The sequence below is a fragment of the Eumetopias jubatus genome, unplaced genomic scaffold (assembly GCF_037043125.1).
Source record: "Eumetopias jubatus isolate StellerSeaLion01/CBP00866 unplaced genomic scaffold, mEumJub1_p1.0 scaffold_1, whole genome shotgun sequence".
NCBI classification, from domain to species: Eukaryota; Metazoa; Chordata; class Mammalia; order Carnivora; family Otariidae; genus Eumetopias; species Eumetopias jubatus.
The window spans coordinates 167,486,996-167,501,328 of NW_028274807.1; the positions used below are offsets into that span (position 1 = coordinate 167,486,996).

At 48.0% G+C, this 14,333-nt stretch overlaps 1 protein-coding gene across 1 annotated transcript in view; it reads left to right on the forward strand.

Moving 5' to 3' along the window:
* SRGAP3 (SLIT-ROBO Rho GTPase activating protein 3) overlaps window positions 1-14,333 on the forward strand; it is a 238,814-nt gene that overhangs the window by 110,052 nt on the left and 114,429 nt on the right. The window contains exon 2 of the mRNA XM_028101776.2: window positions 6,114-6,306. Coding sequence (XP_027957577.1) covers window positions 6,114-6,306 — 193 coding nt within the window. The remainder of the gene's footprint in view (window positions 1-6,113; window positions 6,307-14,333) is intronic.

Sequence of the window (14,333 nt, forward strand, 5' to 3'; positions counted from 1 at the left end):
TCCACGTGAAGGGTCCGTCACACAAATGACACACCTGCACAAGTGCAAAATGAAGCCTGCATATGGTTATTCATTCCAGTATTGTTGGTGATAGTGAAGGATTACAAACAACCTAAAGGTCCAGAAAAGGGAACTGGCTAAGATTTTTTAAATTTTACAGTGGAATTCTATAGTACTGTGAAAAGGAACGAGGAAGTTCTTTATAAAGTGATATGGACTGATCTTTCCAATGTATTCTTATTTTCTTTTTAAGTTTTATTTATTCATTTATTTGAGAGAGAAAGAGAGAGCATGAGCAGGGGGAGGGGCAGAGGGAGAGGGAGAAGCGGACTCTGGCCCAAGGCAGGGCGGGGGTGGGGGGGGTGGGGAGGGGGTGATGATCCCATGACCTCAGGATCATGACCTGAGCTGAAGGCAGACACTTAAGTGACTGAGCCACCCAGGCATCCCTTCCCAATGTATTCTTTTTTTTTTTAAATTTTTATTGTTATGTTAATCACCATACATCACATCATTAGTTTTTGATGTAGTGTTCCATGACGCATTGTTTGTGCATAACACCCAGTGCTCCAGGCAGAACGTGCCCTCTTTAATACCCATCACCAGGCTAGCCCATCCCCCCACCCCCCTCCCCTCTAGAACCCTCAGTTTGTTTTTCAACTTCCCAATGTATTCTTAAAAGGCAAAAGTAAGGTACCGAACGCTGTGAATGATATGCTGTCATGTGTGTAAAATTGGGGGAAATAATCTATTTGAAATACACCATTTTTTCTAGAAGGATACACATGAACCTGGTAAGTTGGTTACCTTATTCGAGGGGGACTAGATGGCTGGTGGACAGAGGTGGGAGAGAGATTTTTCTCTTTATATCCTGTCTACCTTTTGAATTTTGTACTAAGTCTTTAAATTCTTATATTTCTTATCTAAAAGTAGAACTTCTTTTTTTTAGTAAACCTAAAACTGCTCTTAAATATAGTCTATTAGTTAACAAAAAGTATGTCTCCAAATGAGTTGAAAACTTATTTGGCTTGCACAAAATATTTATAATTCCCCCAAATTGGAAACTATCAAGATGTTTTTCAGGAGGTGAATGGATAAATAAACTGTGAATATTATTCCATGCAATGGAGGATTATTCAGTGATAAAAAGAAATGAGCTATGAAGCCATAAAAAGACACGGAGGAACTTTAAATGCTTATTGCTAAGTAAAAGAAGCCAGCTTAAAAAGCGTATATAATGTATGATTCCAACTATATGACTTTCTGGAAAAGGCAAAATTAGAGAGATAGTAAAAAGCTGAGTAGTTTTCAGGGGGTGTAGAGAGGAGGGAGGAAGGGATGAATAGGTGGAACATGGGGGATTTTTAGGGCAGTGAAGATACTCTGTACGATACCATAATGATAGCCACATGACATTATGCATTTGTCCAAACACGCCGAGAGTGAGTCCTAACCTAAACTCTGGACTTTAGTAAATAGTAGCATATTAGCTTTGTCCATCAGTTGTAATAGATGTACCACACCAATCAATGCAAGAGGTGGATAATAGGAGAAACAGTGCCTGGGAGTGAGAGAGAGTATTTGGGAACTCTTTGTACTTCCTGGTTAATTTTTCCATAAACCTAAAGCTTCTCTAAAAAACAATCTATTAATTTTTTAAAATAGAATTTCTAATTACCTTGAACCTGAAGAAGACCTGCTGCCTCTGCTTGTGGGGTTGTAGTTGTGAATGGGGTGGGGAGCGTGGGGATCCTTGTTCACCCTAAGGCTGGTGGCCCTGAGTGTTGCCATGGGCAGTGGCTTTGGCACAGCCACAGTGGTCTTTGGTGAGACTATTGCAGGAGAAGCAGCAAGAGCCATATGGGGAATGGATAGGCAGGCTGTAGATTCTTGGGCTTCGAATGTCAGAGGAGTTTGGCTTTGATCCTGTAAGCAATAGGGAGCTATGGAGAATTTTATCAGGAGAGTGCCACGGAGAGCTGTGCTTCAGGAGTCCAGGTGTCAGAATTAGTTTTGCCCCGTCTTTGGGCCTCATGCCTCTAACTGTAAAACCAGGGGGCTGCACTAGGTGATTGGAGAGGTCATCTTCAGTTCCAAGGTTCTGACAGCAGAGCTTTTCCTGACTCTCCAAACCCCTTTTCCTCCCTGCCCCACCAGCTTTTAATTTTTTTGCTGCTCCGTGCTGTACTGTGGCTGGAACCGCCCCCTGGGGGGAATGTCTGCCGAATGGAGTCTGAGCCTTGGGAGCAATTCTGTTTTATTTTATTTTTGTCACTCCTTTGAAATCTTCAAGGATAAAACCCCAATCTGTGCCAGCTCCAAGGAGGAGCAACTTGGAAGGGAGTTAGAAATGACGAGATGGGTAATCAAATCCTTTCAGGGTTCCAGAGCACGGGCAAGCTGCAGTCGGAGATCCGGCCAGGACCGTTTCCTGCTAGAAGGATTTGACTCTGAGCTGGCCAAACTGCAGGAAGGTTCTATGCATGACCCAGCCTGGAGGCTCCAGCTGGTGGTATGAATTGGGGGAGATTCTCTGCTCCTTCCAAATCCTCTTCTGTCATCATAGTGTGATTTATGAGCTTTTCCTCTAAAATATGAGAACACTGGCTCCTGATTATGCCCTGTAAAGCAGGAAAGCAGTGGCTGTAGCATTTCTGATTAATTCTCTTTAGACCACCATTTTGTCACAAAAAGGATACAAGAGGTTGAATACAGATGGATTACAGTCTTTAAAAAAAAAATAATATGGTCTCAGTCTAGTTAGGTATCTGGAGGGTCGTTGCTGCCATCAGAGGGATCTGGGCTTGATTCCTAGATTAATTGCAACACACCAGCTGTTATGAACAGAGGCTGCTTACCCCTGAGCCTCTACCTCCTCATCTCTTGGGGGAGAGTGGGGAACGCTAGCAGCACCTGCCTTATGGGGGACAGATGATATGAGATAAATATGCAAAGAAGTCAGCACTGGGCCTGCAACAAATGATGGACTCCATAAATGCTAATGATTACTATTAAGATTATTTTGAGTCCCAAATAGTAGATGGTCTGAAAGTAATTTGAAAAATATTTGGAAAACATTTTTATAACTATGTGTTGATATGGTAGGGCTTGCCCTTTGGGGAATGATGGCATCTCAATCCAATTCAACACATAGGCCATGTCATAGGCATACCTGTGTAACTTGTTACAGTTCAGGGAACAAAATGTGACCTTGGACAAGTTCCTGATTGTAGTTTACACAGAGCTGTGCTTTCTTCCTCTGTAAAAATGGATAATAATGTCATGTTGTATATGTGTGTGTGTGTGTGTGTGTACAGTGTGGTGTGTGGTGTATGGTATGTTTGTGGTGTGCTGTGTGTGGGATGTGGTGTATGGTGTGTATGTGTTGTGTGGGGTGTGTGTGTGGTGTTTGTGTGTATGTTTGTGTCGAGCGAGACTCCCATAATCACAAAACTTAAGATCCTTGGGTAAAAGCACTTGGTAAAAATAAATAGTAATTTGCTGTACAGATATTGATTTCCTGGTGATCTATTATGTGCGGGGAAAATCCACCTTCAGAGCTTAAATTTCATTTGAGGAGCTAATGTGGATATGACACACGTTCATGAAAGAATTGAAACGGCAGGAGGCAGTCAGAGACAAACTGAAGTACCATGGGAGTTCACAGTAGGGCTGGGAGGGTCAAGCAGTCCAGGACTCCCTGGGAGGAACAGTACTTGACGTGGGCTCTAAAGCAGGTTTTAAACTTTTTTGCTTGCCTACCCTCTAAGTGAACTCAGGGGGAAAGAAACTCTCTTGCCTCATACATTTTAACTTGACATCTGAAATGTTTCATTATAAATTTAAGTAGTTACAGAGGATATCATTTCTACCATATTGTAAATATTGATTTTGTAGAATAAAATTACACTACTCTCTTAAATGTATCAAATGGAAATGAAATAACAGAGCAATTTTTTATTTTGCTTTTTTATTGCAGGATTACTTATCTAGAGTAGAATGCACAGATCTCCAGTATGCAACTCAATTTTTTTTTCAAAGATTCTATTTATTTATTTGTCAGAGAGAGAGAGAGCGAGCGGGCACAAGCAGGGGGAGCTGCAGGCAGAGGGAGAAGCGGGCTCCCCCCTGAGCAAGGAGCCCAATGTGGGACTCGATCCCAGGACCACGACCTGAGCCGAAGGCAGCTGCTTAACCGACTGAGCCACCCAGGCACCCCACTCTATCATACTTCTTTTGATCTAAAACATGTATGTAAACTGAAATAGACATTGAAAACTATTCCTTTGCCCATAGAACTCTAAGTAGCTTTCTTTTGGATTGATTTATCATTACAGTGATCACATACACAGTTCATCAAAATAATATGGGTATTTTATACATCTGATAAATAATTACTAAACATAAACGTAAGATAGTGTGGGAAATGCTTCTCATAATGAGATGGATGGGGATAGTTGACGGCAGTGCTTCTCATACTTTAAGGTACATAGGACCATCTGGGGATCTTGCTAAAATGCAGATTCTGAATCAGAAATTCTGGGTTGGGGCCTGAGATTCTGCTTTTCTAATAAGCCCACTGGTGATGCTGATGCTGCTGGTCACAGACCACACTTTGAGTAGCAAGGGTTCAGGATCCCAAAGGAAGATTTGCTAACACCAACATTCTAAATTGTCCATTTTTTTTTGGCACCCAGATATTTTGACATTTAAGGGCACTAGGCCATAGTCAGATTCTGGATGAAGAAGTTGGTCTTTCTTCTGCAAAGCAGGAGAAGGACCAATGTGAAGAGGGAAGTGGGGAAGGAGAGCAGTTACGTCATCTAGACTGAGACACATTCTCAGGCAGAGCAGGGAAGGGTGGAAATGGAAACAGGATCTTCAGCTGAATCCCTTGTACTTTTCCTGCCTGTGTACCCTTGGGGAAGCCTTTATGTACCCCAGTGTAGGGCTGCCCCCTGTGAAGACCACTTCTCTGAAGGATGCTAAGATGCTGTTGGCCCTCGTTTCCGACAGGGTGCCTATTTATGCGGGTGGGATTGGACATGTCAAAGACTGGTTTGAACAGTTTCGAGAGTCTACTGGGGGTAAATCCTGACAAGTAAAGTTTGTGGCTGGGCGGCGGATGGCCTTGAATTCCATGCTAAGGAGTTGGGCTTAATACTCAGGCAGAGGGGGGCTGTGGGGTGTTTTGAGCAGGGAGCTGGTGTGAGCAGAGTGCTTTGGGGAGACCGATGTGTTGAGCAGCTTGTGGGATGGCGGGGAAGGAGTTAAAGCGGAGGGCCCGCAGCACGCTACAGGCTTGAAGATGAGGTTGGCTGTCGTTATTGGGATTTGCTTGTGATTTTTATCTCCACCTCCCCAGTTTTTGAACTTTCGCCCTGGTTGCACAGACCTGGTTTGCTGTCCATATTTCCTGAAGTGTGGGTGACGGTCCTCTAGGGGTACTTGAGATGTTTATGCATGGAACTCAAGGTGATTTAACGCGGAACACAGACGTGGCCTTAAGTAACCCTGAAACCCATGAGCCCCTGGCATCCCCTTCTCAGCCGCTCTCAGCCCCAACTGCATCTGGAGAAAGTCTTTAGCGCCCCGCCCCCTCCCGTTTTCCTTTTGTTGACAGAGAGCAGGCAGCCTGGGCTCAGGGCCTCTGGTAAGCAGTAGTCTCTAGATAGACTTTTACAGACTTTTTGTTTTTGTTGAGTTCATTTTCTGTGTCGCAGGATGGCATGTGGTCCTGGTTTTGCCCTCCCTGCAGTGACACAAAGCCGTTCATTTCAAATACGTTTGTTTCAGTAGGAAAAGTGAGCCAACTGACTAGATCATATGGAAGAAATAATAATGCTGGCGGCATGTGGATATGGCAAAAGCCATGGTGGTGACACGCCATGACTCAACTTGGGGAAACATGGGGTGAGACCATGTGACAGAAGCCAGCCCGTGCCAGATCTCCGTGCCGATGCCGGAGAGGCTCTGGGGGACCAGGGTGGCTGTGGGGAGGGGGGCTGCAGGAATCGCAGTGCCTGTGCCGAGGGGCCCCAGGTCAGCCGGGCGGGTCCCACCACGGTGCCCACCACAGCCTAACACCCGCTGCCCCTTGCCTCTGCCCACAGAGATCCGCACGCAGCTGGTGGAGCAGTTCAAATGCCTGGAGCAGCAGTCTGAGTCCCGGCTGCAGCTGCTCCAGGACCTCCAGGAGTTCTTCCGCCGGAAAGCTGAGATTGAGCTGGAGTACTCCCGCAGCCTGGAGAAGCTGGCCGAGCGGTTCTCCTCCAAGATCCGCAGTTCCCGAGAGCACCAGTTCAAGTGAGGAGGGGACCGGGGCTGGGGCCGAGGGGAGGCAGCAAAGCAGAAAGGAGGCAAAGACTCACTGGAGGCCGACCGATGTGCTTTTAAGGCCCTGGGAGTGCAGGTTATGGACCCCTCTGTGCCTGGCTTCTTCCTCCTCTGAAAATGAGAATAGAGATAGTTCTCACGCATAAGGATGCTGCAGAGAATGAACGAGAAAAGTACTTGTGGCAGACAGGAAATGCTCAGTAAATTGTCCTTGCTGTTGCTCTTATCCTACCAAGCCCCAGGCATTGCGTTAGTCTTCATTTGGGCTAAGGTGACCTCCCCCCTCCTTTCAGGACATCCGGACCCTTTTATGGGAGGGGGGGATGCCAGCCAGTCCACTTCCCAATTCCCTCAGCACAGGGATCTCAGAATCTCTTCTCCATGGAACTGATGCTCAATGCATCCTCCTTACACCCCTGGAGGATCGGTGCTAGGGCCTCTTTCTCTGCCTCGTTTATTTATAATACACAAACTCCCTGGGTCCTGATTTCTCACACTCCATACTCTGGGTTTGTGAGCTCGGATCCCCTCAGGCATTGACGTGGGCTGCCTCTGAGTCTGCCAGCAACAAAACCTCGTTGCCCTGAACCCGCTGGGGCCAGCCTCCTAAGTGCAGGTAGGAGGTAGCAACCTCACCGGGAGAGCGCTCACCGGGCAGGGCGCCACTCTGCGGCTGTCTCTCCCTCTGCCATGCTCCCGGGACCTTCTCCTCCACCTGTCATCTCTCCAGCCAGTAACCCTCAACCACAGGGAATCAGCAACTTGCTCCAACCCTCTGACCCACTCCTCCTTCCTCTGGGTCTGATCCTGTTTTTCTCTCTACATTTAAAAAAACTGTGGTAAAACACACCTAATATAAAATCTACTGTCTTAACCATTTTTAAGTGTATAGTTATGTAGCGTGAAGGATACTCACACTGTTGTGCAACCATCACTACAATACACCCCCACAGTGCTTTTCATCTGGCGAAACAGCAACTCCCTTCGCATGAAACACTAACTCCCCGTTCCCTCCCCCTCGAATCCCTGGCAACCACCATTTGACTTGCTGTCTCTATGAATCTCACTACTGTAGGGACCTCAGAGAAGTGAAATCATACAGTAGTTGCCCTTTTGTGTCTGGCTTATTTCACTTCGTATAATGTCCTCTAGCTTCCTCCATATTGAAGCCTGTGCCCTTTTGAAGGCTGAGTAATATTCCATCGGATGTATGCAGCACATCGTGTTTATCTATTCACCTGTCAGGGGACCCTAGCTTGCTTCCGCCCTCCTCCCTATATTTTTTTGCCTTCTGGTCTGGCCGGGGAGCGCTCTTCCTTTAAACTCCTGTAAACAACTCCCCTCATCTGAGCCACAGCATTTAAATACTCACTTTTGTGGAAATCGCTTTATCAAAGAGCAAAAATGCATTACCTCTTCGTAAATACCACTCTTGGTTTTCTACCCTATCTCATTTATTCAAACTTAGCCTGTAGGAGGAAGCTTCTATTAATAGCGTCCTCCCAGGCACTGTCTAGGCCCTTCCACACACATAATCTCATTTTTCTGATAGATTTTTTTGAGAAAATTTGCTTTTTTTCTTTCCAAATTATGAAAGTAAAATGCTCATTGTATATAATTTAGAAAATACAGAAAAATAGGAGGGAAGAAGTCACTCGCACAGTCCTGCCCCTCGGAAGCAAATGCTGCTCACGTTTTGGTGCCTTCTCCGGCCTATCTTTTTGTCATAACAGCAGTAATGACAGTTTACTGAGGGCAGTAACTAAGCATTTGGGGCCGGGTGGGGGTTACTGCCCCACCTTAAAGCTGAGGACAGTGAAGCTCTGAGAAAGCAGCTTGTCCAGACATGTCTATGGACCAGTAATTGCAAGGAGACAGATTTGAACTGTCATTCTCATTCTGCCTCGTTGGCCTGAGAGAAGAAATGGCTGGGTGCAGCCTGAGAATGCTCCCCTAAAACCAGAGATACAGACACACACACGGAAACCCTTGTCTCTGGCTGAGCCGTCACTGGAGCCATGCAGAGCTGTGTGGTCAGGTTGTGGCCTCAGCTCCTACCTGTCTCCTCCCTTCGCATTTTCAGTGTGAACATGAAATGGGGGAGCATGGGCGGGGGGGGTCCCCTGTTCCCTCGCATCGCCTGTAATGAGCTCGGCCAGCCCCTCACGGGTTCATTAACCAGAGGCCACCAGACGGAACAGGAGCTCCAGCTGGTAGTCGGGCCAAGCAGGCTGCGTGAGACGCTATGAAAGTCTAATTAGGGCGTGGGCCCAGGCCAGTGCAGCTGGTATAGGCCTTCTGCACCATGCTAATGTGGCTTTTGGAAGCAGGAGTCTCTAAGGGATGCCTGGACTTGCCCTTTGACCCCAGGGCCAACCAGTGCTGACCCCTGGCTGCCTCTTTGGAGCTCAGTGAACAGGATCTGTGCTGGGCTCTGGGTCCTTCTTCCTGCTGTCCAGAGAAGGCTTGTCTTGCTGTCTTACAGTGTCCATCTCTCTGGCAGGTAGCCTCTCAGGGCTTTGAGGGCAGGGCCCAGATCTGGTTATTTTATTCCCACTGCAATGGGCCCAGTGCCAGACAGAGATGGGGTGTTTGTGAATGAGCAGGAGCAAGGAAGGGAGGAAATGTACTTGGTCTGTAAAACCTACTCTGGCTGAGAGATTTTGTTTAGAGAGGGAATTGAGTTGCCCAAGATAGCCCAGCAAGTGAGTGGCCGAGCTGGGATGGGAACTGTCTTAGTTCACTCCGCTGCTGTAACCAAGTACCACAGATCAGGTGGCTTGTCAGCCGATTTCTCACCATGCTAGAAGCTGGAAGTCCATCAGAGCAATCATTTGATAGTTTCTTTCTTTTCTCTTTTTCATGTTTGGTTGTTCGTCTCTCTCTTCCGCTAGATGGGAGATCCCACCATGGCAGGAACCACCTGTCTTGTTTCCTACGATAAATCAGGGCCTGGCACTTCGTAGGTACTCAGTAAATACTGGCTAAATAAGCAAATCAACAAATACAGAATATTATGGGCACACAGAGGAAGCACTGGGTCAGACTCAGGCCTTAAACATTGACGCCTGAAGAGCAAGCAGGTGGCAGAGTTCAAAGGACATGGCCAGAGGGACTGGGTGCCTGCCCCGACCGTACCAACTGTGGGCATGCCCCCTCTCAAGAGAAGGGACAGTATCTGAGAGCAGGGACTGTGTCCTGTTAATCTAGGTGTTTCGGCACACAGCACAGCCCAGGAAAATAAGAGGTCCTCAGTGTGTGTAATATGTGATGGTAGAAAAGAAATAGATGGTGATGGTATCGTTTTCCAAATGTTCGACCTGCCCCAGGTAAACCCTTAGAGCCACCACCTGAACCTTTCTTTGAATCATGTGCCACAGGGAGCTCAGCCCCAGTGAGCCTCGCCCTGACAGGGTGCCAGCATGGCTGGGGTCTGGTGAGAGCTCTCTCAGCGTGCAGACCGCTGATTCTCATTGTGTCTTCACGTGGTAGAGAGCAGAGAGAGCAGGCAGGCTCTCTCCTGACTCTTCTAAGGGCACTAATCCCATTCATGAGGGCTCTGCTCAAATCCTAATTACCTGACAAAGGCCCCCGCCACCTGATACTGTCACACTGGGCGTAGGGTTTCAACATACGACTTTTAAGGGGACCCAGATGTTCAGTCCATAACAAGAACTCAGGTCTCTTGATTCTAAGTTCAGTGTTCCTCCATTTGCTCTTTATCTGCTTGGGCAATCAAAAAAATATATATAGCTGCCCAAGGAGGTGCTATGATGGAAATAAATATAATGCAGAATGTTCTGGTTATTTATTCTGTGTAACAGCAATACTTAGTACTAAAACACAGTACCTCATGGTTTAGTGGGTCAGGAATTTGGACAGGGCTCAGTCGCGTGATTTTTCCGCTTTATGGGGCTTTGACTGGGATCACCGAGTGATCTTCAGCTGGTGGCTGGTCTGGGCTGGAGGGTCCAAGATGGCTTCACCCATGTGCCTGGTGCTTTGGTGGGGATGGCCGCAAGGCTGGGCCCAGCTGAGCTGCCTCCTTCCCCGTGTGGTTCCAGGGCCTCTGTACCTAGCATTTCAGCTGGGTGTCTGACACTATAGCTCAGGGCCCCAAGAGAGCCATGGGGAAGCCCCAGTCTGCAAGGCGAGGTCTGGAAATGGCCCGGCACTGCCTCTCAGCCCGAGCTCCACTTCAGGGAGATAGGAAAGAAAACCCTTCTCCCATCAAAGGATTTGCAGCCCTCTTTGATCCTCCACACTGAGCCAGAACAGCAGTCAGGGAAGGCACCTGGAGGCAGTGGCTTTTAAGCAGAGACCTGAGGGATGAGAAAGGGCAGCCCTGGGGGCAGCGGGAGGGGAGGAGAGGCCAGTGGGGCTGGAACCGGTGGTGAGGGAGTGTGGGAAGCCACTGAGGCTACTGTGAGTAGGGGGGAGCATGACCCCATTTTTGTTTTTGAAAGCTGACCCTGTGTTGGAGGGGGCAAGAGTGGAGCAGGTGGGTGGGATTATTGCTGTGCAGGTGGTGGTGATGATTGCCAGGAGCATGGCAGAGCAGACCAGGAGGGGTGGGCAGTGCTGGGCAGTCTTTCAGAGGCAGGACTGAGGAAAAGAGGAATCAAGGATGTCTTCCCTTTCTGACTTGACAGAAGGTCTTGAGAAGAGTGAGGCAGATGCTGCCATCCTGTGCTGAAATCGCCTGTGTTCTATCCTGTTCCCCTTTTGACAAGCACTGGGCGATGAGCTCAGAGATGGCAGAGCGGGTGGCTCTTGACCCGGGGTCCTGAACATCCAGCACCAGGTTTGGCATATGGTTGGCACGTACTGTTTGTTGAATGAACGAATGAAGATCAAGTGGTAATTGGAATTGCCCTGGGGTGGGGCTGGTGGGAGGCAAGGGAGGGGACGTCTGTCTTCTGGCTGCCTTAGGAGCTTGGTGGAGCCATTTGGGCAAAGGGTCACCCACTCCTTGTCCTGGCGCCCAGCACAGTGTTGCTGAGAGGACAGATGTGGGCTTCACAGCGCTGTCCCTGACCAGGGAACCGGGACCGCTGATGCTAGAGCACACCTTTAACAAAGTGCGGTCCTGACCAGCAGCATCACGTGGAGACTTGTCAGAAATGCAAAGTCTGGCACCTCCCTGCAGACCTGCTGAATGAGAAACTCCAGGGGTAGGGCCCAGCAATCTGTATTTTAACAAGCCCTCCAGGGGATTCTGAGGGTTATTTATGTGTAAGAGCACCCATTGTGATATTTTTCAGATGATAAATTATTCACAACTCACTTTTAGGCCACACTGGCCTTCTAGAACCTTCTACTTCCCCAGAGTCAAATCCATAATCCACTGCTCTTTCCCAGGCAGCCCTGGCCTGAGGTTGGCTTGTTCTCTTCAAGACCTGGAACTGGGGGCCCTTCCTGAGCAGGAGTGTGGTGCGGGGGAGGGGCAGCACACCAGGGGTCTTAAAACCTGCCTCTCAGTGTAGGTGAATGTCCTCCGAACAAGTTGCATAGTTCTAGGAAGCCAGAGGTTTGCTGGAACTAACACTTTCTCTTCCTCCAGAGGAGGGTTTTCTAAGACTCCAATACATTGAGACTTCTAGATGGGGGTGGGGCGAGGTGGAGATGAATGCAGTTAGGAGCAACTACCCACTCTATACCTCCTCTTTGAGATTCCCGACACACATTAGGGTATGGAAGGCTCTGAGAAGCTGTGCAATAAATAAGCCTGGTGATTTCTTTCTGAAAGCTATTTGACCACAGAATTCTTTCTCCCCTGTAATATTGATTAACATTTCACCAAACTAGCCCTCCTTGGGACCCAGTTTGAAAAGCCCTGTCCTAGCCCAGTTCCAGATTTCCATCTAGAATATTAGCCCCACATGCAAATAGCGCTTTGTGTGTGAGGTGATGTCTCTATTCTGATGCCTTTAGTTTGTGGTATCTCTTATATACCTGAGAAAAATGCTTCCAGGGGATATACCTGAGAAAAATGCTTTCTCTAGCAGGTTAAGTGTTGGTTGCTGTTATTTGGATAGCTGTGGGGAAAAAAAGCAGCAGGGAATGGTTTGCATTAATTTTACCTACTAGACTGTGAGCCTTCTCAAGGCACATCGAGTCATCTTTTCAGTCCTCTGTGACTAGACAGCGCCTAGAATGTGGCAGGTGTTCAAAAAACATTAGAAGAGTGAGTGAGTGAACGGGTGAATGAATGAATGAATTGGGTTCTGCGAAGGACTATGATGGAATACAAAGAAATACAAGACATTGTTCCTGCCTTCAAGGGGCTTATGGAATAAGGGAGGGAACCAGCCCCACACATGTGAGTGGTGATTGAGGAGTTAAGCAACAACATAAAAGATGTCTGGAGGTAACTGAGTAGATCCAAATGAGTGGTTTAGACAGATCTCAGGTAATCCCTGAAGGAAGAGCCTTGTCAACAGGACTTCTGAGAGTAGGCTTTTGCTGTGTGGCAAGAATAGCAGAAGGCATTCCAAGCGCATGAAGATGGAATGGGCACAGGCGTCAAGGCAGGAATGCCCGTGAACTAGGAGGAGCGGCCCCCCCTCCCAGATTTCAGTAGCCTCATTGTCCTGTCATTGAAGCCAAATACATGAAAGGGTCCTATGTAATGGCCATTCACTGCTTTCATTTTTGTGCTTCTTATGAGGCTTTTCAAATAAATAAGTTGGGTGATCAGGAACATGAAAGCCTTTGTCAGATCATGTGTAAGCATTTTGGTTTTGGAAAATACAGTCGATGTTGTCAATATCTGAAGGCCCTCACTGGCCACTGAATCACTCACCCACCCATGTGATAGATGAGACAGTGAAGCCTCAGAGAGGTAGAGTGACAAGCCCAAGAACACACAGCCGATTAGCAGCAGAGTCAGGATCTGAACTTCTCCAGCTCCCAGTATGATGGCCTTAGATTCCTTGGGAGGCAAAAAATAGATAAATGAAGAAACACATCCCTGGCTAAGAGCTTTGTCCATTGCCTGGAGAAGGTTTCTGCAAGTGGAGAAGCCGATGGGGGAGAGGGCTGGACTGGCCTTGTATGCCAGCTGATGGGGTCAAACTTTATCCTCTGCATCATGGGCGCATTTGCTCCTCGGTTGGACCACAAGAAAGATGCCTGAGTGGTCATGTAAACTCTCCTTGGGCTCCTGATCCACTTGGGGAAGCAGTCTATTATGAGTTGAATTGTGTCCTCCCCAAATTCACAGGCTGAAGTCCTAACCCCCCAAATCTTAGAAAGTGACCTTATTTGGAAAGAGATCATCAAGTTAACGTAAGTGTAAGGGTGGGTCCTAATCCAGCATGACTGGTGTCCTTATGGAAAGGGGAGATTTGCACACAGACACACGCGCAGGGTAGGCATCATGTGAGCTCAAAGGCAGAGGTTGGATAATATGGCTACAAGCTAAGCAACACCAAAGATTGCCAGCAAACCACCAGAATCTAGAGGAGAGGCATGTGAGTGTCTCCCTCACAGCCCCCAGAAGGAACCGATCTGCTGACACCTTGATCTCAGACTTGTAGCTTCTAGAACTGTGAGACAACACGTCTGCTGTTTACGTCCCCAGCGTGGTCCTTCGTTACGGCAGTAGCCAGCCCAGATGCTTGCCCTGTTCATCAAGGCCCCAGCTCGTGCTCCCTCTTCAGCCTTGTCTCCACCCTCGGTTGCCTCCTCTCTGCCTTCTGGCCACGCATACCTTCCCTCAGTTTCCAACGGTATGCATGCACACAGAGCCTTCACACTTACCGTAGGGAATGCTCTCCCTTATCCCCGGGTTGTGCCAAAACCTGCCCATCCTTCTGTTTCCAGCTTATGCTTCTGGATACTTTTCATCTCTTCAGCCAACCGTGTGCCCAGGCCTGCCTGGCACCAGAGGAACAGTGGTGAACATAACGGATGGAAGCTTGAGAGGAGTCAAAGACCAGAAACAGAAAGTAAATGAACAAGACAGATCGCAGGAATGGTAGTGCAGTAATGAC